We start from the raw sequence: 27,222 nt of genomic DNA on the forward strand, positions 1-27,222 counted from the left end.
CCGCAGCGCATCGCGCAGATTGGGCTTGATTCCCGCTCTATTACTGAATGTATGCGATTATTTTTTACTAGTACTTTTTATTAGTATGTGCTTATATATTGGCGTCGCCCTTCAAACTTTCTCGTGGATAACGAACATAGCAGACAATACGTACGCCCCTGCAGAACATATCAAGTATACTCCAGATAGCTCCTGACCCTCTGCCGTGCAGCAGGAAATAATCGCCAAGGGAAGAATACATGTAGCACTTAGTTTCACTGCTCATATCACCTGCTGGAACGTTCTGCGTGGTGTGCGGCTATTGAGGCGGGTCGTATGAGATGGATCTGTCGGATTGATGTATAGAAACGAGGTCCACCACCGCGCCCATGAACGCTCGGAGACAACCTATCTCAAATCATTTGCTCAGGGTAGGAATCACTAGGGCTGTCCACTGCACAGAGCATGGTGAAGAACTGTCAGCGGTGATCTTTAGCGGTCGCGCGGTTTGTCCGCACAATATGACGAAAGCAAAGGCAGTGTCTTTGCCCTTATATCCGTGCGAGGCAGTGTTGATGGGCTTCTACTTTTTTTTCTTATTTGTTTCGGGAATTCATTTCGAGAATTTCGAAATTTCTTGTTTGTTCCTCCTGTGTTTGTTTGCTTGTTTTATTGTTCTCTGAAACCATGTCGTCTTGATGTAGTATGTAAACACTAGTCGAGCCTCCTTCGATGCAAATACCGTGCTGCTTTTAGGCAACTAAGCATGCGTGTTTGTACAGTTTACGAAGGGACAGTAAATGTGTTTCTGATGCGGTAATCGGTAATGTTCCGTTGCGCATACACTTCGTGTTCAACTTTTGTTCTGTAACCATGTACTCGTATTTCGGAACACTGGTTCCTGTACAGCACCATTTCACTCGGTAGCGCTCTGCGGCGTGCTGTGCGCCACTTTTCTCCGTTCCCTTAATTGAGTGTGCACACTATATCGGGAACTAGTGCTGTGCTTCGTGCAAACTAATAAGTAGCCAGCAGGTTCTCTCCTTACACATTTGCGTTCTTTACGTGCACGGTACTTTTTCTGCGAGAACGCTACTGTTCAATTCGTATAGAATTAGGTTGTCGAATAGCATTTGTGATCTATCCCTCCACTTAATTTCCCCGGTAGTTGAAAGCTAGGACTCAGCTTAATGTGACGCACACGTCACATTTGTCTCTCTTCTGAAACAAAATTTGTTGATCAATTCGCTCTCGCCATGCTGTATGCTAGCACTTCCGGTTAGCTCAGTTGGTAGAGCGGCTGTACCGGTGAGGCGGTGGTGCCGGGTTCGAACAAAGGACCAAGACGCATTTTTCTGCAACTGTGTAAGCTATGTAGCTTTCCTTTGTAGTCGTATGACTGCGCTTGGGTGGATGCTAATGAGTAAATACTCTTATTTGGAATGAAATCAGCGCGCAACACCTTTAAAGAGACAGGTGAGGACAACTTGGTGTAGCTCTTGCACTCGCTTGCAGTTTTGTTCTCTTGTTTTCACTTCTTTTAGCAGAAAAAGGTGTATTCATTAAAGAAGTTGAGAATTGGATACCTTTTTTCCGTGGTGAGGTTCATGCTCGTGATGTCGGTGGTGAATTGCGAGATTATGGACGCCTACAAAGACGCCGTTGGCAGTGTGTCTTAGCCTCAGAGATTCGTGTCTGTCTTAGCCTCAGAGATTCGTGTCAAAATACTCGCTTCAACGCAATTTGCTCATGAAAACGGCCGGTGGCGGCGACACTAGTACTTCACTTTTTTTCTGGTGATTTCGAGATTATAAATTGGAGTAACATGTTTGTCATTAAAGCGCGGCAATCAGTTGGTATAGGGGAACATTGATTTGTTCCCAGTTTTCCTTTAACGACTAAGTGTGCAGCAAATTGGCGACAGTTCGCATTTTTATTGGCTGCAAACGTCGAATAGTGCCCGCCTTTGCGGTCATGGTCTAGAAACACTTTGAGAAAAAGAGAAGCATTCAGGGGCGACCGAAAAAGCGTCGTGCCAAGAGCAAGACAATAGGCGGCGACACGCACGAAGCTTAAGCACGCCAATCACGCGCGTCGAGGAATAAACGTGAATTTCGATGCCGGGCAAAGTCTGTAGCCCGGGAACTGGTTGCGTGGGTAGCGATGCTCGTGGTCTTGCGTGCATAAACCTCGACGCGCTAAGTAACCGCGATACGCGCGGTCGCACCGTCTGCCTTTTAACTTCCAAGTCACGCCTAGCTGGCGGTGACCTGGAAAGCTGCTGGACACGGTCTCGAGAGGATTAGCGCACCTCGTTCCGTTTATGCCGTTTGCGGCTTCGGTCGGCATGCGTGACATGCGTGACTCTGCGTGTATTCATTGCTTTTGCAGGAGCACATGCCTAAATATTCGCGGCATTTAGTTTCCGAGTACGGCTTAAGAGAAACATGCGTTCGGCTGAAGAATTACGACATAAGGTAGCTTGAATGCAGTCGTGTGGCTTACGCATCTGCCAACTGCTATCCGCCGCCGCGGTGGCTCAGGGGTTATGGCGCTCGGCTGCTGACTCGAAAGACGCGGGTTCGATCCCGGCCGCGGCGGTCAAATTTCGATGAAGGCGAAATTCGAGGCCCGTGTACTGTGCGATGTCAGTGGATGTTAAAGAACCCCAGGTGATCGAAATTTCCGGAGCCCTTCACTACGGCGTAGCCTGAAAACCAAGCCAACTGCTATTCTGACGCGTGCTATGAACTGAAAGAACAGATTTGCCTCGTTTGACGTTCTTTTTGTGGGGATGGAATTTCTTGAGGAATTTCAATGTGGCAGTGAATTCGGTCCTTTGAGTAAACTGGGAACGGAAGCAGGAGACAGTTACGTACCGCCGACACTATGATGACGAATTTTTATGGCTCCAGGGCGCCTGTGACATGGTGGCTGGAAGCCACAATACCTGTGACCCTAGAGGCCTTGTGACATGTTTTTTTCGTTTACTCAAGGTGGGATGAAAGACTTACTTCTTAAGCATTTCACAGCAAAGATTCCGAGCACCAGCCCAAAGGAAAACTTATTATATCCATTACACCACCGGTGGGTTCCCGCCGGCACTGGGGATCGAACCCCGCACCTCTGGAGTGTGAGGCAAATGCTCAAACCACTAGACGATCGTTGCGATCCCTTACTACGCATTCGCGTCGATATCACTTTATGCAGAGTTGCTTTGCATGGTTTCTGTGTGTGTTCATTAGCGGGTAGGATATAAGTCTGCGCGAGAATGATTAATGCCGTTCGTTCAGGAACTGCCAGTTCACGACACCCTTTAATGTATTCAGGACGGTAACCTTAGAATAATGCGTCGGGATGCGTTATAGGTTTACCTCTGCACGCTCAAGTTCAAGCTATGGTGCAGTCACTGCGCACTGCTTATGTATAGTGAATTCGAACGGGTGACTTCAGGCTCCCTTCTTGGAGTAAGACCTTACGGATTCTGTATAATGGTCCGCATAACACAACACGTCTGTTTCTGTCCATGGCCCTTATCGGCAGGAGCGTCAGACGACGTCTACACGCTTCATAATGCTCGTACTGGTTATGGCTTTTCCGAAGCCTTTTTATGTAACCCGAAGGTGAGAAAGCAGCGTCAGCTGCCTGATACGCCGCAATATCCGAAGGAGACGGGGCTGCCACTACGGCGCTTCAATCAGCGAGGGACGCTGTGTGCTCTGCCCTGCACTAAATTGAGAAGCTCGCCATGTAAAGTACCAAGTACCAGAAGTAAAGTACCAAAAAAATTGGTTTTGGAGCAAAGGAAATGGCGAAGTAACTGTCTCACATTTCGGTGGACACCTAAACTGCATCACGGGGGTAAAGAGGAAGGTGGAGTGAAAGAAGAGAGAAAGGGGTGCCGTAGCGGAGGAACACGGATTACTTTCGACCACCTGGGAATCTTCAACGTGCACGGCCATTGCACACAACACGGGCGTCTTTTGTGTTTCGTCTCCATCGAAACGAGGCTGCTGCGGGTTCGAACCCGGGTGCTTCCGCTCAGCAGCCGAGCGCTTAAAGACTTGTTGTTGTTGTGAGAGATCCTTAATGATTGTGTATTGGAAAAGGGGGGGGGGGGGGGGGTCGCGACACGTTCAGCTGTTTCCTCTGAGAGGGAATCACCGCCGTTGCGCCGCGTTTGGGGGAATGGGATAAAAGGATAGTGATCAGATGACTGAGCCACCACGGCGGGCAGGAGAGGGGCGGGGGTCGAGGGAGACGACTTTCTCGAGAGGGATCGCTTCCAACAGTAGCCTCCGGTGCGTTTCGCAGCTGCCCGCACTGTGCGGAGAAGTCTGCGGACGTCTACCACATGGTGTGGGCCTGCTCCTCCAACCCTGCCATCCCCCCTCACCCCAACCCAACCCGGGAGGACTGGGAGGCGACCCTGCTCGGCTGCCCAGGCCCAACGGGCCTTGGTCGTGCGAGCCCGGGCGGCGGCCGACGCCGCTGGGGTCCCGAACTCTAGTACTTGTAAGGGCTCGCCCCATCTGGGTCAGCTCATGCATAAGGCAAACCGAAAGCCAGACTTACGTCGGCGGCATGCATCTCCGCGTGTTGTGGGTGAGCTCATGCGTAACCTCCTGTACGTATCTGTCCATAAATGTTTTTTTTTCCCACCACCACCATCGCGATGTTTTTCATGGCATCGTACTTGAAGAAAAGTTCGTGGACTGTAACAAAAAAAAATGAACCACACTGCGGATATTTACCGTGCACGGACATGGTTCAGCACAAGGGCGTCTTTTGAGTTTCGCCTCCATCGAAACGTGGCTGCCACTGTCGAGAACGCGGGTACGGGATTGCGGGTACGGGATTGCGGGTACGCGATTGCGGGTACGCGATTGCGGGTATGCGATTGCGGGTATGCGATTGCGGGTATGCGATTGCGGGTATGCGATTGCGGGTACGCGATTGCGGGTTCGGGATTGCGGGTACGGGATGTTCCGTATGCGATGTGAAGAGGCTGACATAATATTTCCACCCTTTTTCTTCTCAAGGTTTTGGACATCAGCAACCGCCAGCATGGCCACCCGGTTTCCCTTCTTCTTGGCTGTCCTCCTGGTCCTCCTGGGCACCGCCGTCCCGTACCACACGGGGGCGCCTCAGGGTGCCTGCAACGCCATGGTGCCGGGACACGGTGCTCCCTCGGAGTCCGGCGCCGACAGCTACCAGGTCACGGCGGAGAAGCAGCCTGAACAGACTGTCCGCGGTGAGTGTTGCCCTTACCGTGTAAAAAAATTGTTAGACAGTCTATAGACTGTCCATAGACTTTTGAATGTGCGCTGAATGTGAATGTGACTTGTGAATCCTACGCTGAATGTGCGCCTCATAGTGTCGCGGTTTGATTGACGTCGCTCTGTGCCCTTCCAGAAGCGCGCTGCTTCTGAACGGAGCGAGGGTAATCCTGTTTTTAACACTGGTATTACTATGCCGCAAAATGTTTCTCTTTACATATAAAAACACTCTGTTTAAGAATTGTGGACCTTCTTAAAGAAAACATCCTGTACATTGAAAAAGCAATAATCCAACGCACAAGTCATGTTACGACTCATCGCATATACACCCTTGCTTTCAAAGATAAGCACAGAAAACACGGTCAAGAACAAGACGGGCGAAACAGACGAACGCTGAAACAGCGCGAATCTGTCCGTTTCGTCCTTTTTCTTGTGCGCTGGTCCTTGAAAGCATGACAGACTAACTAGCCCAACAAGTGTTGCTCAGATATCGCCGCGCAAAATTTCTCAACTAGTACGTTAGTTGGAGCGGTTTCGGTGTGGATTGCACATGCGTAGTGTAACCACAAAAATCCTTTAATAATTTTTGGCGATAAGACTCATCATTTTCAATTCTGAGGGCGCATTTTTCAAAAATTACTGTTTGTATACCCCACCGAAACTTATTGCAATGAAGTGCAGCTGAACGCACTCAAAACAAGCTGTATTCTCGACAGCGTCAATTGTGACGGCAGGGCTTGTGACAGTTCTCGAACGACGTTTATTCTTCTGATACCCGGCAAGGAAAATTTGTGCACTATATTAGACGGCGGAATCGCAGGAGGCGACGTAGCCATGGAACAAGGTTCAGGGCTGTAAAAAGCTTTTTAAGCTACTTTTACAACCAGCACTCATAATGAGTATTCTGCTGACCCGAAAGACGCGGATTCTATCCCGGCAGTGGCGGTCGAATTTCGACGGAGGGAAATTCTAGAGTCCCGTGTACTGTGCGATATGTCAGTGCACGTTAAAGATCCCCAGGTCGTCGAAATTATACCGGAGCCCTTCACTACGGCGTCCCGCACAGCCTGAGCCGCTTTGGGACGTTAAACCACCATAAACCAAACCAAAGTTTTATCGGTTCTCTCGTGTTAAGAACGTTGAAGTGGGAGCCAATGGGAGTTCGTTTTCCGTTGGCGAATGAAAGCAAGTTGTGAAAAAGTCGACGTGGAAATCGGACAAGGGACAGAGGGAAAGACGCATAAGACACTTAAGACGCTCACCAGCGCTGTGTATTACACTATAAACATTAATACACCTATACGGGAGTAAAAAGGGAGTAGTAACCTGTCCTCTAGCGCACTCTATTTTATAAAAGGTATGCGATGAAGGAGAGCTTACTGTATTTTTACTTCTTTCTGTTTAAAGTGTACTTTTCTTTTCTTCTTTTCCTCGTCTGATTTTCGGCATTGACGTTCTCACGTCATGCAGCACCAACTAGCCTATGGCAGCATGCTTTCCTGAATTGCCAAGAAAGCAAGCAGAATCGTGAGCTTGCGGTAAATCACTTTTAAATGTTTATTACCCCTGGTCAGGGTTTATTAGCCCAAGCTCGTATGCACATATTTGAGCCATTAAAGCTGCAAGTATCCTCTGAGCTGAGGAAAGTTGAAAATTTCCGTGAGTTTGTAAGAACACATCCAAACCTTACAAACACTGCAAGATATTTCAGTCATCGTTTGTGGACCGAAATTATCATATCCTAAACGTTTAAAGGAAATCGGTGGCGCTTATTTATACTGTGGATCTCAAAAGGATGTCCCACGACTGTAGCCCTTTAAGTGGACTCTAAATGTCGACTTCTGGCATATGCTGTTTAAGGAAGTAGCGGTTAAATGTTTCGGAAAATAATCCTTTAGTGACCAACTTGTTAGGAACAACCATCGGGCTCTTTCCTTAGCGCAATTACACCGCAGCCGTGACTCCCTCAGAGACTAACTGCGAAAAAATATCATCCTTATTTGGTATCTCCAATGATTAACCGGTCGTCCTGGAACTGAATGACTCAGTCATTCCAACATTGTAACCATTCTTGCTTCAGCATGTAGTCAGTGCGCACCCTGGCGGTCTAGTTCCAGACATGTCTCCAAAGTCGCCCTCGTGGGGGACCTACGCGAAACCCCGCACGAAACTTGACGAGCTACGGCGTGCAGTCACGTGACGACAATGGCGTAACGTGAGGCTGCGTCGTTCAGCGTCCCTCGCAGGCGGCAGCGTAACGGTACGGCAGAGGCTCCACGATCGAGACATGGGTTTCTTTAAAACGCCGTGATGCTGGCGCGGAGCTGACGGCAGCTTGCGTTTCTTGTTTCGCTTCTCAAACTTACCTCTTCGTGTCTTCGCGCTTGTTTCTTTTTCTTTCTTTCTCTCTCCTCTCCATTTGCGGCATCGCAGTCACGCTCACCGGCACCTTCAAGGGCTTCTTGATCCAGGCCAGGAAAGCGGACGACATCGACAGTCTGGTGCCCGGGAAGTTTGTCCCTGACGACAACGCTACCGCGGCCACCTTAAACTGCCTGGGTGACGAAGCGGTGAGTGTGGAGGACTAATGCTTAGCACAAAAGCAATTTGTACCTTTTTACTTTAGCACCAGATGACCTGATGGCACGTGTCGTGGGAAGTTTGTTTACAGTGTTTTTTTTTTCAAATTTGCACAATAAAATGGCGCCTGTGTTCAATATCCCTCAAGAGAAAAGTATACAACAGCTGTATCTTACCGGTACTCACCTATGGGGCAGAAAAGTGGAGGCTAACAAAGAGGGTTCAGCTTAAAATAAGGACAGCGCAGCGAGCGATGGAAAGAAGCGGGCGGAGTGGGTGAGGGAACAAACGCGGGTTAACGACATCCTAGTCGAAATCAAGAAGTGGGCTTGAGCAGGGCATGTAATGCGAAGGCAAGATAACCGCTGGTCCTTACGGGTAACGGAGTGCATTCCAAGAGAAGGCAAGCGTAGCAGGGGCGGCAGAAAGTTAGGCGGATGAGGTTAAGAAATTTGCGGGGATATGGTGGCCGCAACTGGCGAAGGACGCGGTTAATTGGAGAGACATGGGAGAGGCCTTTTCCCGGCAGTGAACGTAGTCAGGCTGATGATGATGATGATGTGTTCAGACCACTGATCATGGCAAGTTACAGTGGCATTACGCGTGACGTTGTTAGCGAAGTTATGCGTGACGTTAAGCGTGACGCCACACCATACTGACGTGGCGTGTTACGCCGACGGCGCGGAATCGGAAAAAGCCCTCTTTAGAGCTATCGCTGTAAAATGGGGACAAAGACCATGCATGGGTTGGATGCGTGCAAATCATAAGTGAGGGCTACAAGCGATTTGGGAGAAGTTTTTTTATCTTAGAATGAATTTATTTGCGGACAACGTTCAAATAAAATCTCAATCTTTCAATATAGAGAAACTTGGTACAGTTCCCTAGGGGGCTGGCAAAACGGCATGATTCCTTACAAGTGTCAACAAACTCAGTCCATTGTGTCAGCTCTCCCTATTTGGCACAGCACTCTGTACTATACCAACTTACAGGAAAGCAATAAAAAAAAAGAAACCTAAGTACAGAAGCTAATGCACAACCCGAGTGTGAAGCCATATATAAAGCGACTAAGTCAATTCAACCACACTCATGCAGAAAAGAAGCAGGATGAAAGCACAGATTAACGAATGCAAACAGAAAAAGCACCATTTTTCTTTATTGCATGCGGGGAAATGGTACATGTTTTAGCTGCCTGCTCTTTATAGGAGTCTTGTTCAGAGGTACAGTCGTCGTTATTGTCAAGGTACAGAAAAATGAAGTTCAACAGGATGCAAATATTTTGCAGCTTATAACCAGTTTCGCAGCGATCACGTGGTGACTTAGTTCTGGGTCTTCACATGAGTTCGTTTTGCTCTGTGCGCTAGGTTTGCCGTGTACGTGAGGAATTTTCGATACCCATTGAAAAAGCTGCGTTGATATTCCTGTTTCCTCGGCATCGAAGAAGTGAATAAGATCCTCTCTGCTGGCTTCCATAATCGTAGAATGATTTTCTCACTGGGCAAGTTTTACATAGACGATGCCAATTACTTGGTGGTGGGCTAATAGTGCTTTTTCGAAACCGAATAGAATACTAATAGGCTAGCTATGTTACCAAATCGACTACAAATAGTGGAGTTAAAAGTTAAAAGCGGAATCCGATACTAATCGAATATTTCTTGGATTATTTGGTCCTTGTGCGGATATTCGCACAAACTGAATATTCATGCGAAGCAGCGAAACGCCAGTGGGGCACTGTCATTAGTTCATGGAATTAAAGCGCAGCTACTGAAATACGCAGCACTGATGTCCACTAGGCATGAATGCCACGCGAAGTGTATTACTTCTGTGGGCATGTCATGCGCATCGGATAATCACATTTTGCTACAGGTGCCGGTGTAACATACAAATTAGCGTTAAAACCTCGTTGAGGGAGAGGCGAGAGTCAGAGGGCCTTGTGCGACCTCAGTTGCTCTTCCCGAGCAACGACTCGCGATAAGCCTTAACTGCCACCTCCCAGGCTGGTTCGTTCACTCGTATTCCGGGGGCTAGGTTGTGATAGCCCCCTCAAGGTCACGTGACCTAGCTTGCCCACCTAGGCTGCTTCTCCGGGGGTGGCTGCGTGAGCCACCCTATTTATCGCTCACAACGCCGACACCGGATTTTCTGCGCAGCGGGGCCTTTAACGCCATCGCGGTAATAACAGTGCACTGCAAAGCCTATAGTCGCAGTGATTAACCTTATTCTTTCCTCTGCTTTGCGTAAGTAGCATGGTATGCGTCTCATACAAGACCTGCCACCTGTTCCACCATCGTCTTCGTGGTGCGTGAACCTCTTTTGCAGTGAGTACAGTCGCGAGTAAAAAAGATTCGCACACATTGCGGAACACCGGAGTGCCGGAATGACAACATGTGGCGCTGCGTGTGCCGAAGAGGCTGGTAACGAGAGTGCCGGGCCGTTCCCATTCTACAGTATTAGGGGGGTTCAGCGGACTGTCAAAATTACTGGCTAAAAGCAGCGCTACCATCTATTGGTCCCGCGAGTTCCTTCTGACAAACCATAACGGACATAAAAAAAAACAGTAATAGATCTTTGCTCATGATAACCGAGCCAAAATAAATGCCACATGCACAGTCACGTAGGGTCGGCACTTCAACGCTCGGGCGGTGCACGCTTGATAAAGCTTACTTCGTGCCGTGCCCCCCCCCCCAGGCTTCAAACAGAAACGGCCCGATAGGCAGGTCTGCGAACCGCAGCGCCGCGTGGTGAGATATCCCAGTTCTGATCGCCAGTGATCTGTGGTAATATTTTTTGCTCGGGACTGTACAAATTCACCCTAAGCTCCACGTGTACGCGACTTTTGAGAGAGGGAGGCATGGAAAGGGTTACGACGCAGGCTAAATACAATATAGGACGCAGGCTAAATATAGGGGGTGCAAGAAGTACGTACGGTACGGTATTGGACGCCCCCGTGGATGATTTCATCTGCCTCGGTGATGTAATCGACCAACTATTCCTGAGGCGCTAGCGCATCGCTCGCGGTCACATACCTTTTCGCGCTATATTTGGCGTTTCTCACTACAGGCGGCGCTGACTCACACCGACGGCGATGTCAAGAGCCAGGTGAAGGCCACATGGACACCGCCGGCAAACTGGGCAGGCGAGGTGGTTTTCCGGTGAGGAGGCTCGCTTTCTCCAAGTCCGCGACGGTGGTAATTGGTGCTTGTTCACTGTAATGCTTCTTCTCTCTTCGCGGAGCATTAAGCACCGGAGAGGTTGCAGAAAATGACGGCGTTTAGCGCAATGGTCAACACTAGGCAATGTTGTTCTAAATTTAGCCGCCGTTCTGAAAGGTAGTCGCAACGCCATAGGGGCGTCTTCTCTTTTTTTATTATTATTAATAATTCCGCGGACTGCACGTCGTGCTTTGGCTGTCTGCCTGCAACTAATTTTACTGGGATGAGCCTTTTGTTTTATCTTCTTTTGAGTTTTAAAGCGAAAGCTTTACTACTTGCACTTTCAGCCTTTGCCGTGGTGCGGCGGTGCCACCATTGACCTTTAGTTGACCTCTGTGTGACGTCATGTGTGACATCACGCCGAAGAGAAGGGCGACCGACTCGCGCCGTCGCAAGCCGCGGCGGTGCCACCACCGGCGCCTAACTCCTGCGCTCTCCGCTAGGAGCGTAACAGGTGTTGTGACGTCACGCCGAAGAGAAGGGCGACCGACTCGCGCCGTCGCAAGCCGCGGCGGTGCCACCACCGGTGCCTAACTCCTGCGCTCTCCGCTAGGAGCGCGATTGTGGCGTTACGCTGAAGAGATTAGGCTCGACTCACGTCGCTATACTCCGTTTCATACATCATGTGCAACGCGGTGAAGGCTACGGAAGTAGTCCGCAGAAAAAAATAAAGAGAGGTGTATCCCTCCGCGCTGTTTTGTGGCCGTGCGGTCTAACGCGTCGCTCCATCTTCCTCCCTTCCCGTTACGGCGAGGTTTAGGTGTTCACCGAGATATGACAGATACATTTCCTTTCCTCAAAAACCAATTTACCGACGAGCAAGGCGTATTTGTCCGCGTTTCAGATTGGTCCAAATTGTCGTCACGCCGCTGAGCTGGACGCCATTTTCTCAAAAGTAAAAGGGAGGCGGACAGAAAGAGTAAACACGGCGTCCAGCGGGGACAGCGAAAACATGAAATGGAAAAAGACGACACACGCAAAATACAAAATCACCATAGAGTTTCTTACTATTACCTAGAGGGAAAGCTGGCGGCGCTGCACTTCAGCCACCATGGACGCCCAAAGCATCATGGGGCGGTGAGCTACTTGTTGCGGAACAGTTGTATTTTTTTGGGAACACGGAGTGGCTTTACTAAGATGTTTCATTCCGAAAACGCTGTTTGTGTGTGCGCAGACGACTTTCGCGCGAACGCAGTGTGCAAAAGCCATAGTAGTGAAAACTCGACGACACACGACGCCAATTAAAGGTTTTACTCTTCCGAAATGTCATTAAAAAACCTCTTAAAGTATCTAAACAACAACATTTTTTTTGAAAACATAATTACTTTTAAAAGTGCGCCTGTTAATTACGAAATATTAGTTTTTTTAGTGTTGATCACTTGGCCAATAGGAAAGCTAGTCATCTCTTATTTTAGGCAAACTTTGCACTTAAATGCTTTTTTGCTCGTTTGTTGCAATCATTAGACAAGATATTGAATGTTAGGACGTTTGTAGTTACCAAACAGCTTTATTTTTTTTATTATTTTTTGGCCAAAAGTTGCAGTTCCGCAACAAGTAGCTCACCGCCCCATGATGTTTTGAGCGCCCATGGTGGCTGAGGTGGTCACGTGGGGTCTCCATGCAAACTCCCATAGACGGCTTGCCAGCTTTCCCTTTAGGTAATAGTAAGAAACTCTATGCAAAATCACAGATCTCGACCGATTCGCTCGCAATATCATCGCTTTTTGTCACGCTGATGACAAATGTATTACCCACGAAGCCTGTCGGCAATGCATTCGTTATTTTTCGCTCACCACAAGCAACGCACTATTTTCTGTCACGGATGCAGGCTGCGCAAAAAAGAGCGCTAGCTTTGACAGCGTTGCACCTGATGTATGAAACGGAGTATAGAAAGCAGTAGCTGTGCCAACCACCAGCGGCTTAACATTGCTTCGCGATCTCGCGCCGTCCGTGTGCGACGGCGGTGCACATGCACGGCGGCCTGACTGGACTGGGTTGTATTGGATTAGATTAGATTAGATTACATTAGATTACATTGGATTGGATTGTATAACAGATGCATCGCCACAAGTCTAACCACAAGCACCACCACCAGCTACACTACCAGCTGAACCATGGCGTAGGTACGGATATTGCTTTCGCAATTACCGGGCTTAACCAAGCTAAGCCACAGCAAATTTTTTTTTTACTGCTCTGTTTTTCGCTTAATTTTTTTTTTCATCTTTGGAACATTTAGTTCTTTTTCATTTATCTTGAATTGGCGTTAAACCTGGCAAAACTTCGCTGGTCCAGGCATACTCCTTCTTTTACGTTTTTTTTACCTTTTCTGAGAGGACCAATAAAAGGGTAAAAGGGCGTCTTGCAAAGTGCGTTTAGCCGAAGTTTTGCCTTAACATTTGCTTTCATTTGGGCTCACTTTCAGCGAAAGAGAAACTTACCTTATTAAGCCTACACCAATGATGCAGCTTTCCAGCCAAGATTTAAATATAGCACTGTTGTATTGGTGGAACCGGTAGGGAGAGGAACGCCTTGTCAGCATGCAAACAGCGATCGTCCCCAAAGGAAGAATCGGAAGTGTTCACCTTGTTTTGAAAAGCTAGCACTTATGAGAATTTTGCCTGCAGTTTGCGTCGCCTCCAGTGTACCCCTCGTAATGTTGTACATATCGTAGGATGGTCGGCCAGCTTTATTTATAGTTCCTCAGCAATGACCCTCCAACAGCAACGCCTTGCGTGTGTAGGCGAAAAGTAAACAACAAATGCTCAGGATGAATACTTAATCAGCAGTGCAAATGCGTTCATAACTCTCTTATCAATTTCTTTCATCCGAAAATCATCAGAACCAGATTAACCAGATGGAAACATGAGAAAACAATTGTTATGCCACTAACTAGAACTAACGGGCACCGCTTCTCCTTCTTTCCGCGAACCATAGCAGAATGGAATGCACTGCCACCTGAAATAGTGAACATGCCATCAATGGACTCATTTTTAACTGCTTTAAAAGATCATGTCAGGTAACGCGCCATATTTTTCGCGCACATAAGCATTTCAAAAAGTGCTCCTTCCGATAGCTGGCAAAGTGATGCCTGTACCTTTTGTCTTTTTTTGTGCATGTGTTTTCTTCATGCGTCATCACAGTTCTTGCTTCTCATATCTGCTCTCCCCACAGCATATCTACCATGTACTGCTTAACTTCTTTTGATGTTGTTCTTTTGATTATGAAGTGTTCTTTTTGTAACTTCATGTGAACGTCAAGAGTTTATTTTTTCTTTTGTTCGTACCCCACCTGCCTTGGCCACCGAAGGGCAGCCGGCAGTATTTGATAAATAAAAAATAAAAATTTTCCTGCTCAAGGACCTGTTGGAATAGATGCAGAGAAGACGAGCTTGAATGGTCCTGGAAGCGTGAATTTGCCAACGATGCTACCGAGAAGCCCGTCTGCGTGAACGCTACAAGCAGGCCGCGGCCTGTGCGCACCAAAACGGCATTTGATAGTGCTAGTGAAGACCTTCGCGTTACTAGGGTGCTGCGGTTTGTCATTATCAAGCATGTGCCTGTGTTTGCATACAAAGCAGCAAAATTAAATTTCCAGCAACGTTCACTTAATCCCACAAATTTTATTGGTGTTAGTATGCAAAATTATACACTACCATATGCAGTAGCATCATCTGACGCTGAAACCTGTTACTTTAAAGTCACAGGTTTCATCTGCCACTTTCGAGGCTGAGCGTCGATCTCTTTCACGTTTCCATACTGCCAACTCTGAGCTTCCAGACGCGACAGCTGAACCGATGCCAGCACGGTGCGACGGGAGCAGGCCTCCGCGAGACCTGTGACGTCACGCTCACCTACCGCACTGGCGCGCGCGCGCGCGCACAAAACCTTCAAAATAACGCCATCCGCGTAAAAATACATGAAGTAAAGACTGCAGCTTTACGTAATCACACCTTCTGCATCCAATTTCGACGATTTTACAGAAAGTGGCAATTTAATGCAGTACCCCTTTAAGTGGTCGTTGCTGCAATTTTTTCTGTGCTGTTCTGGTATAAGTATCTTCACACTTTAATGTGTCCGCGCGCAAACGAGAATGAGCTTGACTGTTTATTGTAGACTTGTGCTCCCTTTCTTAGTGCTTACACTTATTACGCCACGGCCGCCGTTTGCTGACGTCTTGCGAACGTCCCTAGAATTTCGGTATTCGTTTGTTGCTACTTCGCACTACGTACGTTTCATCACGATAGCGAGATCGTACTACATTCTGCATCGTCAGTTCTTTAGTTAATTATGCTTAAAGTCATGCTTAGAGTGGAGTTAATAGATTTTTCCTCGTGGTGGTGTTGTGGCGGCATTTGGCGGCAGTCGTGGTACCGGTACCTTGGAGACTCGTTGGACGTACATGCGACACTTGCGAGCTAAAGTTGATGCTTTGATAACTTTATTTATTTTGTTTTTGTATACCTATATCTTGCAGCAATTAAAAATTTTCATGGAGGTTCGACCAAACCTGCTTCGGCTGACTTTTTTACAGCTTCATGCACGGTCTACTTTTTAATCCATGCTTTAAGCTTAAAGAAAAAGCAACGCAAGGTAGTCGCGGACTCAAGAGACACGCCCACGCTGGTGTTTCTGTCGTGCTCGCGTTGTCATTGAATGCTTTGTTTCTTTCAAACCTTGAGAGAGAGACAGAGCAAAAGCGAAGAAAGATTAACTTGATTCCAACGGAGCATTTAGCTTTGAGAATTGTGGGATTTTTTTCCTTTTTGCTCTTTCTTTTTTTATGAACCGCTTGACACTCTGGACACTTTGAGAATTTACAGATGGGCTCTTTGCTCACTGCCTGTCTAATAATAGACGATATTTAGCTCTCTAGCGAATAGCTTTTCCTAACAAACCTCAGCGCGTACTGTAGTCGTGCGTGAAAAAAAAATGGCTGTGGTTTAGCTCTGGTTAAACCTGGAGTGACGCGATAGATACAGCTGGCCCAGTGGAACTCGCTAAGTCGAATTGCAAAGTCAGTCTTTCGCCGCTCCGTTTCGCTGGGCGTTCCTTCATCTTCGTCCCTGGGCGTGGATCCAGTCTCTCTCCCCCTCTCCACTCCTCCCCCACTCGGTTTCGCCGGCGCGCCGCGCCGCCAGCAGCTGCTCCGCACCACGTGACCAACCGCGTGACCAGCCACGGCGCCGCCACGCTGCAGGCTCCAAATGCTAGCGTAATGTAGGCGCGCGGCGCGCACACGAGCTGCGGGCTATGACGTCACTCCACGCATGCGCACAGCTGGCGGAGAGGTGATGCCAGGGCTCAGCACGCAGCCACGCTGACTTCGCGAAGCGGCTGGCGTAGTGTAGCTATGGCTACAAAAATTGGTTAGTCGAGGAGTAGTGGGGGAGTAATAATGGAAGGGTATATGACACATCATTAGTGACGGTAGTGACGATGTGTGAAATAGGTCATTTCAGGTCGTTTCAGGTGTCGTTTCAGTTCCCACTAATTTTTCCTTTTTTTTCACTTTGGGTTACCTGGGTGATGGCAGGGGAAATTAAATAGTTTGAGACTGGCGAGCGCGAGGCTATTTCTTTCCTGCTCTATATATGTCCACCTCTGTGATGTTCTGACGTAATGCGCCTGCAGTAATGCTTTCTGTTCCTTTGCGGATCTGCCTAACTTTTGCCTACTGTTACCGAGGGTAATCTGAGGTGAACTCCTTGATATACTTCTGCACTCCACCGGTCACCCTTGATGAAGTGACAAATTAAGGTTTCAAACAACCAAACTCCATGAGCGACTTATTGTGCTTAATCCCTGACCAGAGTAAAACTTGTGCTGTTTAGGAAACCAGGCCGGTACTCCAGAGTGTTCATTTGTGTGGATGTGACTTGTTTGAAGTCACATGGGAAAGTATTTAGAGATTTTTTTTCTTTACCCATTTGGTGAGCATGCATGCATCACCTAGGTGGTAATCCGTAGAACACCTGTGCATCTTTATAAATGCTAACTGCACAACCATATTAGTATTAAACTAAAGACTACCAGTATTGAAATGGAGGAAATATTCAGCTGAATTTATTCGCGCTTAAATAGAAAACATCAAAGCATCAAGTCTTCGAAGAAGGAATACATGACAGGCATGTGCATCTCTCAGTCGAAGCGCTGCAAGAATTTGATTATGTGAGCCGAAGAGAGAAAGCAATGTGTCACTCTCACAAGCAACGCCCACCATCCTTCTGCCCTACCCCCACCCCCTTTCCATAATTATTATTCCTTTTGCAGCATCTCTCCCCTGTTTCATGTGCCACTTTGTCACTGCTTTTTGCCCAGAATCGTGATACTGTACAGTTATGGTTTGAACTTGTAATAAGGGAGTAATTACTCATTGGCATCCACCCGAGCGCTGCCATACGGCTACAAAGGAAAGCTATACAGCTTTCTCACAAACTTCGTAGTTAAAGAAAAATTCGTCCTGATCCGGGGTTCGAACCCGGGACCACCGCTACACCGGAGCAGTCGCTCTACCAACTGAGCTAACCAGGACGGCAAGCTTATGGTAGGGCGAGAGCGAATTGATCAATAACTCGAAGTGGGAACAGTGTTGGTCAAATATTTTAGGGGAACCCCCAAGGTGGAGTAAATTTGTAATAAGGGAGTAGTAGAGTAGAGCGGTTGGTAGAGCGACTGCTCCGGTGTAGCGGTGGTCCCGGGTTCGAACCCCGGACCAGGACGAATTTTTCTTTAACTACGAAGTTTCTGAGAAAGCTGTATAGCTTTCCTTTGTAGCCGTATGGCTACGCTTGGGTGGATGCCAATGAGTAATTACTCCCTTATTACAAATTTACTCCACCTTGGGGGTTCCCCTAAAACATTTGACCAATGGTTTGAACTTTTACACACTAAAATGAGCAGTCAATAGCGCTCCTGTTTAGCCTGACCAGCTTACGGGGGCGCTGCATGTGTGAGTGACGGATATAATGTGCAATTCAGAAATAGACTTTGTGCATAGCTTTCGTATCAGATCCACACACGCTTCTTTCCAACTCTGTTCTTCGGGAGACACAACGGGCGTCCTTGATCTTCTGCGTGTATCTACAGTATCGTTAGTTCAAAGGAAGTCTTTCGCAAGCTTACGTGCCATTCCTGTCCTCTGCAGTTTGCGTCTTTTGTTTACCAAACCTCCCTTCAAAAAGGTAGTATAAACCAACTAGCCCAAAACGAAATTTCGGTGAGCAACATCTCAGTGCTGTGAAAAGGAAGTCCCCACCTTTCTGGCTGTCACGTGCCACTTTGTTGCTGCTTTCGTCCAGAATCGTGCCGTCGTAACTGAGATATCGCGGCATGTTCACAATTTATTCATTGTAAAATGAACTGCATCTGTCGGAACGTAGTTTAGCGCCGTAAAAAAAAAATCAATTGAGAGAACGAAGTGTCCTACTGTTCCTCTCATTCCTACGCACAGTTTGCCCATTACTTTCCATCCCGGATGAAAGCGACTCGTTCACCTCTTAGTCTCGACTGCAGGGGCCTTCAAGTTGCTTGTTAATGCGTAGCCCATTATTTTCTTATGTGCCGTCTCTTGCTGCATTGCATCAAGATAAGAGAAAAGAATGTACTCGGTGTAATTCAATTGCTGCTACCCTTTCGTAAAGCTGTAACTAAAATCTTAAATCATTAATCCAGCTATATTCATTCACTTGGATGCAGGTGCTATCCAAACAGCTGATTCCACGGCTCACCATACTGCGTTTCAAGGTGTAGCACTGACCTTTCTTTCTTTGCATTTCAGCGTCACTGCTGTGCAGGACTACAGTCATTACGTGGAGCGCATCCTGTCGGCGCCTGTCTCGATTGAAAAGTCCCCTCATCTGAGGAACGAGGTAGGGTTGCCGCTGCCGGTAACTTTCTCTTCTTTGTCGGAGTTAAATAAACCTGTCGACTATTTCAACAGACTGGAAGTTGTTGGGGAGGATAATCTGTGCATGGGCGAAAAGGAGCCGCAGTTGCATACCGCGCAGACCTACGCTCGGTTGTATAATCAGATTATATAGAGAGAGATGCGGTACACCATGCACGCACAAGCCGTCGCGGTGGCTCAGTGGTTATGGTGTTCGGCTGCTGACCCGAAACATGTGGGTTCGATCCCGGCCGCGGTGGTCGAATTTTGATGGAGGCGAAATTCTAGAGGCCCGTGTTAAAGAACCCCACGTGGTTGAAATTTCCGGAGCCCTTCACTACGGCATCTCTCATAGCCTGAGTCGCTTTGGGACGTTAAACCACCATGAACCAACCAACCATGCACACGCAATTTCATTAAATTTTCACAAATACCCTCACTCAGGCCACATATTCAATCGACCAGTACACAGTTACACATGGCGCAATGAAGCCTAGCAGGTTGTACGTGCAAGTTAGAACTGTAGTGAATAAACATATTAAAAATGCTTACTTGTTAATGAGGGCTGCAGAGCAAGAAAGGAAAGAGATCGAAGAAAAGAGACATATTAAAACTTACTTTCGAGTGTATCGCACCTACCGCACTCGCAGTCTCGCAGTGGTACCACTTGTGGGAAGTAAAATCGGGCTCCTCCTGTGCTTACAAAAACTAGAAGTTTTCCACAACAATATTGCGACGCTACAAAATTGCCTGTGAAACAAAATGGCATAGTTGCCATGGCCCTAGAGGGTGAAACTGGAGATTTATACAGGATGCAGTGCTGCGGCCCCAACCCTTTAGGAAGACATGTATGTCATCCCAGGTGAAAATATATGAAGTGGGAATTCAAGTGGTCCCACTTTCCAAGTGGATTATTGGACAGGGACCATTTGGCAAGTGGGACCACTTGCCAAATGGTCCCACTTGCCAAATGGTCCCACTTTGCAAATGGTCCCACTTGCCAAAGGGTCCCACTTGCCAAAGGGTCCCACTTGCCAAAGGGTCCCACTTGCCAAAGGGTCCCACTTGCCAAAGGGTCCCACTTGCCAAAGGGTACCACTTGCCAAAGGGTACCACTTGCAAGTGGTCCCTGTCCAGTAACCCCTTTCAAGTGGTCCCACTTGCGAAATTTCCACCTGGGATGGCTGTCTGAAGTCATTTAATGAGAGAATATTGGTGCTTCTGTTTAGAGGCTTGTGTACTGCATCTCGCCTACCACATCTGCTTGAGCCCCGTTTTAACATGCTGCAGGACACTGCTACGACCCCGGCCACTAGCAGCGCATACGCGGGCTGCGGCCAGACCATGGGCTGCTTCGGCACTCCCAAGGGCTGCCTCGCCCGGGGCTCCTGCTCCATGCTGCTCACGTACGTGGCCCGGGGTGACGGTGTCGACTTCGAGCTCAGCGCGCCCGCCCGCCACGAGGAGATGTGGATCGCCGCCGGCATCTCCGAGACGCCCAGCATGGTGCGCTTCTTTTTGTTGCTGTTTGTTGCTCAAGGAGCTGTTTTGTTGCTCAAGGGAGAAATGCGTTCTTTCATCTTGTTTGTTTTTCTTCATCCCTACTTTCTTTACCTACCTCATAATCATATCCCATTTCAGTTCACTAGAGGACATCTTCATCTCTACTTCCTCACCTACCTCATAATCATATCCCATTTAAGTCCACTAGAGGACAGATTAAAAAGTTACAGGATTGCATTGAAGTCTGCTTAAGAGAGGAAATGCGAGAGCCTTTCCCTGTCTTTTTTTCTCCCTCGGTTTTTGTTTCCGTTTCCTTTTTGTTATTTTTTCTCCAATTAAATTTTTTTCCTTTTTGTAAGTTTTGTTTCCAGATCCCTGCGGTCACCCGCATTGCTCCAATGCAGGTGACCGTATAATTGGTATAAAGTTTTCCTTAATGTTTTTTTGTGGGTACTCTCTTCTTCTCCTACTCATTGAAGTCATGTCACCAATGATGATGCGTTGTTGGATCGAAAATTCATTGTGCAATTTTCCATTTCTTGTTCGTCATCCTAGTGATTTTTGTGGGGAGCCTTGGAAATGGGACGTCAGTGGCCTCACCCACCCATCAATAGTCACTTCGAAAATGCTGAGGAAGAAAATATGACAAACGTTTTCAGGCTCTATACATCTCATAACTGGGATCACAAGTCACACTGCCTGGTTTAGTCATTCAGCATGCGCATAGCAGTTAATTCTTATTTTTGAATCCATATCAGCACCAGGCGAAACATGGGCTTAGAGTTTCTGCCATGCTTGTTTTATGCTTGGATGACATTTTCTTGCGTATGTTTCAGGACATGGCCAGCGTCGTGGAGTGCCTGCGCCACAACGGGTTGATGTCAATGCGTGAATCCTGGAATGCAGATAACAAGCGGAACATCCCAATCGCCAATGTAAGTCTTCAGTGCTTCACCGCCCTCCACATGTGGCGTCAAGCCTTAGGAGCCAGCATTAGGCTATGGTGCTTTAGATTGAATTTTATGGCACATAGGCAACTAAAGCTATCGTCTACCAAGTGCAAGATTATACTACTAGTTGCAGTATCAGCTACTGCAGTGTATTTGCCCCCGCCGCGGTGGCTCAGTGCTTTGACGTTTGGCTGCTTATCCCAAGGTCGTGTGTTCGATCTCAGCCTTGATGGCCGTATTTTCTGTAGGATCAAAATATGAAAATTCTCGTGTCCTGCACAACATCAGAGGATTGAAAAGAATGAAAGACTCTATAAATTAAACCGGAGCCCTCCCCTATGGCTTCCAATATAGCCCGTGTATCGCTTCGTGACGTGGAACCACGCAATTCTAAATTTTTTATAACGCATTAGTACGAAGAAAAATCAGTTTTGTTGTTGCACCTGCAAAGCTCAAGATTTTGGGCAAGTTGCAAGTAATTGAATTTTTTTTCCAGAAGCTTGGTACGCATTTTTATGTCTGACAAATAACATTTGTGTTGAAGTGCCCGCGTATACAGAGAAATGTGAGAAAGGAACTAGGTTTTTCTTTTAAAAGCTTTTGTGTAGCTCTTATACTTTTGTGTTTGCACTATTGCATAGCAGTACTTTAACATCGCTGATTAGAAAAACACATTGGCTGTTTCTTGATCCTGCTGCTTCATCATCATCATCGTCAGCCTGACTACGCCCACTGCAGGGCAAAGGCCTCTCCCACGTCTCTCCAATTAACCGTGTCCTTTGCCAGTTGCGGTCACCGTATCCCCGCAAACTTATTAATCTTATCCGCCCACCTAACTTTCTGCCTCCACCTGCCACGCTTGTCTTCTCTAGGAATCTACTCCGTTACCCTTGAGGACCAGCGGTTATCTTGAATTCACATTACATGCCCTGCCCAAGCCCATTTCTTCCTTTTGATTTCGACTAGGATGTCATCAACCAGTGTTTGTTCCCTCACCCACTCCGCCCGCTTCCGATCTCTTAGCATTACACCTTTAACTCAAGCTGAACCCTTTTCTTTAGCCTCCATGTTTCTTCCCCTAGGCTAGTACCGGCAAGATACAGCTGTTGTATACTTTCTCTTGAGGAATACTGGTAAACTGCCATTCATGATCTGAGAGAACCTGCCATATGTGCTCCACCCCATTCTTCTAGTTATTTCCCTCTCATAATCCGGATCAGCGGTCACTACCTGCACTAAGCAGTACACTCCCTTACTACTTCCAGCACCTGACTACCAGTTGCGAACTGCTGAACATTACTTTGGTTTTCTGCATGTTAATTTTTAACCCCACCATTCAGCTCGGCCTGTCTAACTCACTGATCATGCTTTGCAGTTCATGTCCTGAGTGAGTTAGCAAGGCAATGTCATCAGCGAATGCTAAAATACTACTTGAATCCTTGTAGTTTATTTATTTATTTATTTATTTATTACCTCAAAGGCCCCGGTTGTGGGGCATTACATGAGGGATGGGCGGATTACATGCAGTTTATATAAAGATTACAGAGTACATAAAGATCAGGGTACATAAAGATTACAGGATACATAAAGATTACAGGATACATAAAGATGACTGATTACATAAGGATGGCCTCAATCTTTTTCTTGAAGTCGATGCAGTTGACGATGAGTACGGCTTCCGGCGGCAGATCGTTCCAGTCCCGAGATGATATGACAAAAAAAGAATGGAAATGAGATGTAGTTCTTGCAGCGGGTGGGTATACGGTCTTGATGTGGTTGTTGCGGCTAGAAGGACGATGAGCTGTTGATATGATAGATGATCCTAAAGGTGAATGATAGAACTTGTGGAATAGGCATAGTCGAGATTTTTCTTCTAGTTTCAAGGTTAGGCAAGGATGCTCTGCATTTTAAAGAGGACACGCTAGTATAGTAAGAGTAGTCGCAATAAATAAAACGGATAGCGCGGTTTTAAACTTTTTCAAGGATTATAGAAAGGTTAGATTGATGAGGATCCCATACTGCTGATGCGAATTCTATGGCCATAGTCTGCTAGATAATTTGCATGGATGAGTTTATTCACACTTTTCATGTGACTTTTCGGATTTGGACCTTCAATTGAGGTGGCTGCTTTTGCCTCCTTGTCTCAGCAAACTCCCGGCTTGACGTTCACCAGACGCGACTACAGCGACGGCATGCTGCGCTGTTCATGGCACCGAGCGCATGTCACGAGCGTCCAGAAGACCACCTTCAACACCGCAACAAACAGTTACCACCTGCTTCTGGCAGCCGGACAGTTCGATGGAAACTCTGACGGTAGGTATTCTTTAACCGTTCTAGTTCTTCAGTCAAGAAAGAAATTCTGCAATGGCACTTTCAGAAAGGCCTGTTCGTCTGTTTTTTCACACCTATTCTGAGATGCAACGCAGCACTCCGATGCTTTCACAATTGCTATAGTAGGATACAACTTATAAAAACAGCAGTTGCTAACACTGGGCCGCGGTCCGCGGCGTCTTGTATTACTCCGCTGGCGAATCGCAACTGTAAACGAAATCAATTTGTTAATGCTTGACTATATCAAACAATCCACGTATCAAAACTGTAGAGCTCGTAACTTTTTTCTTGTGCTAAGCTTCTTGTTTATGTAACAAGAAACGTTTCAGCCACAGACTACTTTTTCGTCGTGGAGGAATTCTGCTCGCGGAGGCTGAATGTGGGCGGAGCTTCACTGCAGACTTAAGTTGTATCCGACTATAGGGTAACACTGCTCCGTTTCTTCTCGAAGTTTAATTTGTCATAACCCCATCATTCCCAAATTTTTGGCAACCCAGCCGATTGAAGCATCCTCTTCATTTTTTCACTAACAATTGAGATAGCCTTTTGTGTTGACAGTTTTATTTTAAGTATCCGTCAGGCTGTAACTGAACTGTGCAAAATGAGATAAATAGAAAGCAGGAAACCTTGCAGCACTCGTTCTGAGACAGCCATGAAGGCTGGCTGGAAAAGCTTGTAGGTGCGGTAGCGTATTTGCGGTAGCGTATTTGCGTATATTTTTTTTCTTCCCAAAGGACAGTGGGGTAGTGTGTAGGCGTATTGTAGCATGCATTTTTTTTTTATCCTAAATGTAGACATCCAAGCCTGCAGGAAAATTATTTCAATTCAGAATGCAGAAGGAGACAGTAGAGAAAGGGCTTAATGCGCAATACATGATGCAAACTGCTTCACCACATGCGTGAAACCTCTGTAGTTCTTTTTTCTCTTTTTTTGGACAAGCCACTGCCATTGTTTCTTAGAAGTTCTTGGCAGAGAATTATAGTGGAGTGATGCAGGGTAGAATTCGCGCTCATTGGGAATAGCTTTCTGCCCACCAGCGAATCCATGATGTATAAACGCTGATTGAACTTGTTCTACTGAGTTTGTGAGCAGGGCTGAGTTGCAACGATCGCAGGATTGCGTTGCTCCTGGATTATGCAATGATAACTAAAACTAACTGATGCCATTGTTCAAAGGATAGAACATTTGTTTGCATTGCCACAACACTGAAGGTGCACTGATGCTTATTCCCTCTATTACTAGTGATTACACAGATTTGCTTTGACCTCCTGTTATGCCACTTGCCATTGGAATTCGGGACACGTGTTGTGCTGCTTTTGAGCATGTGTTTTGCGGATCTCTTCACCACGTCTGCATTATTGATCTGGGAATTATCTAATTTCTATGCTGTATTTTTTTTCAGCAGTGACCCATGTAGCCCATGTGTACGCATTAAAATTTATATTCAGCCTCTCTGTCATGTGGCTGCATGATAGGAAAGGTCATTCATTTTATATACTTTTGTGGTTTTGCTTCCAGTTAAAAAAGAACACTACGAACGGGACTACACCAAGGCTCCAGTGAACTTGAAAGCGATGCAGGTCGCACTTGGCGGTGCTGGCTCCGACATCTTCATCAAGCTTCACGGTGAGTGTTCATGGTGGTATGCTGTCATTAGCTTCCATTGAATAGTATGGCTATGACTGAAAATATAGGGATGAAATCTCTGAGAACCCCTCTCCTCGCCTCAGTCACCTATGCAGGCTAATGTTTCTGCAGGTTCCCTGATGGTTGTCGCTTGGGTGCTGCTTGTGAGCGTGGGCATCCTTCTGGCGCGACACTACAAGAACGTCTGGGAGGCTACAACCATCTGCGGAGTAAAGCCCTGGTTTGCTGTAAGAGCACCCCTAGTTTTCAGTGTGCACCGAAACAACGGACAGATAATTCCTATGCTTGAAAGATTTACCCCAAGGATATAGGAACACTGGCATGGTTGTTTGCAATCAACTCCCAACTTTTAGCTGCAGCAGGTGGAAGCGTGGCTTAATTAAAGTCAGCACCGTTTTTTGGACCACTGGCATTATCAACATAATTGAGAACTGAGTGCTGCTGGCTGCCGCCGGGTCTGTTTTGAGCATCGTGTTACTCTGAACAGGAGTGAGAACCTCTAGGTAGGCAGGGCTGACTTCTGCTGTGCGCTTGTAACTATTTTCTGATAACAGTGGTGTTTTACCATAAGACTATGTTGAATGCATCGATAGCCACGCGTTATAACCCATTGTTATGAATAGCTGCAAGTTCTGTTTGTATCTTTTTCATCAATCAGCATAACAGAGCAACATAAGCATTCTCCCAGAAAGATGTAGACAGCAATAAGGTGGGCTTTACACTGTACCAATATTTACTGCTTCGCACTTAGATATAACCACTACTGATCGTTTCTGATTCCCACAGACATCACAGCACTTTTAAGCCCGGTGGACGCTGCGTTAATTGGAAAGTCATGGCACTCTCTCATGCAGCATGTTTCTATAAGCTGCCCATCGCATTCTAGTCGATGTACTGCGCTACTGTGCCTGAAGATACTTGCAGCTGAAGTAAAAAGCTGCAAGCTTATCTGTCAGTATGGAATCACTCGGGTAATCAGCTGGCAACATGCATGGTGGCGTAGGTGGTGCTGTATTTATGGGCATGGGACTTGCTGTCCCACTTGCTGTGCAGTGCCTCCGAACTGAATCTGTTAGAGGTTCTATGTTTTGCTTTCTGTGTCCGGTACAGTCTTTCACAATGCGAGCAACTAGTGAGTTCTTTGAAAAGGCAGGGAATTTCTGCACTGATGGAGGCTTTGGTAATTATACCTTAATTCTTTCCTTTTATTCTCTCATGTTATCATTCATTCTGATCTGTACTTTGAGTTCATGATGGAAGTAGGCCCAAGAAGGACCAATCCTTCGCGCTACTTTAATCATGAAGCCGATTCAGCTCGTGCAACTTTCCAGCTTAATGCATATTTTGGGATCAATTTGTTTTTTAGTGTGCGAAGTGCACCAAAGTGCACCAGTTTAAAGATCTCATTGCTTTTCCTTGTGCTTTGAACAAGTTCTTGGTTTTTTGTGTAATACATATATAAGCATTGAGTGACGTTTCAATAAGCTGTGGGACAGGTCATTTACTTATGTTGCCCTTTCGTCTAGCTGAGCTTTCTCGTTATAATACGGCACTTTTCTTTCCTGTGATTTCATTTTCTTCATGCCTTCGCAGTTTGTGGCAGTGTTGGAATAATAAGGTTTAGGTGTTCAGCAGCACTGAGCACTTGAAAAGTGAGTTTCTGTAGTACAAGACACGAATTTGCCTCAAAGTTGGTTCATGTTTTTCTTTTTCATTTCAGTTCCACAGGGTGCTCATGATGCTTGCAGTGGCCATGACCATCGCAGGTCTTGTGCTGATCTTTTACAGGATCGGCCAATGGAGTGTTGTAAGTTGTGGTACCAGTTATTGACTAACACACCGGGGCCTTACTGTACAGGT

General features: G+C 46.9%; 1 protein-coding gene across 3 annotated transcripts in view; it reads left to right on the plus strand.

Annotated features, from left to right (window-relative positions):
- Nucleotides 1-27,222, plus strand: part of LOC149367130 (ferric reductase 1-like) — an 87,765-nt gene that overhangs the window by 51,721 nt on the left and 8,822 nt on the right. For all 3 annotated transcript variants that reach the window (XM_089554329.1, XM_089554339.1, XM_089554335.1), the window contains exons 2-11: nucleotides 5,022-5,233; nucleotides 7,692-7,828; nucleotides 10,896-10,987; nucleotides 18,824-18,914; nucleotides 20,222-20,437; nucleotides 21,271-21,369; nucleotides 23,532-23,697; nucleotides 25,234-25,341; nucleotides 25,474-25,589; nucleotides 27,083-27,169. In XM_089554329.1, the coding sequence (XP_089410455.1) occupies nucleotides 5,047-5,233; nucleotides 7,692-7,828; nucleotides 10,896-10,987; nucleotides 18,824-18,914; nucleotides 20,222-20,437; nucleotides 21,271-21,369; nucleotides 23,532-23,697; nucleotides 25,234-25,341; nucleotides 25,474-25,589; nucleotides 27,083-27,169 (1,299 nt within the window). In that variant the 5' untranslated portion in view covers nucleotides 5,022-5,046. The remainder of the gene's footprint in view (nucleotides 1-5,021; nucleotides 5,234-7,691; nucleotides 7,829-10,895; nucleotides 10,988-18,823; nucleotides 18,915-20,221; nucleotides 20,438-21,270; nucleotides 21,370-23,531; nucleotides 23,698-25,233; nucleotides 25,342-25,473; nucleotides 25,590-27,082; nucleotides 27,170-27,222) is intronic.

The sequence above is a fragment of the Amblyomma mixtum genome, chromosome 1 (genome assembly GCF_055824585.1).
Source record: "Amblyomma mixtum isolate Tamu chromosome 1, ASM5582458v1, whole genome shotgun sequence".
NCBI classification, from domain to species: Eukaryota; Metazoa; Arthropoda; class Arachnida; order Ixodida; family Ixodidae; genus Amblyomma; species Amblyomma mixtum.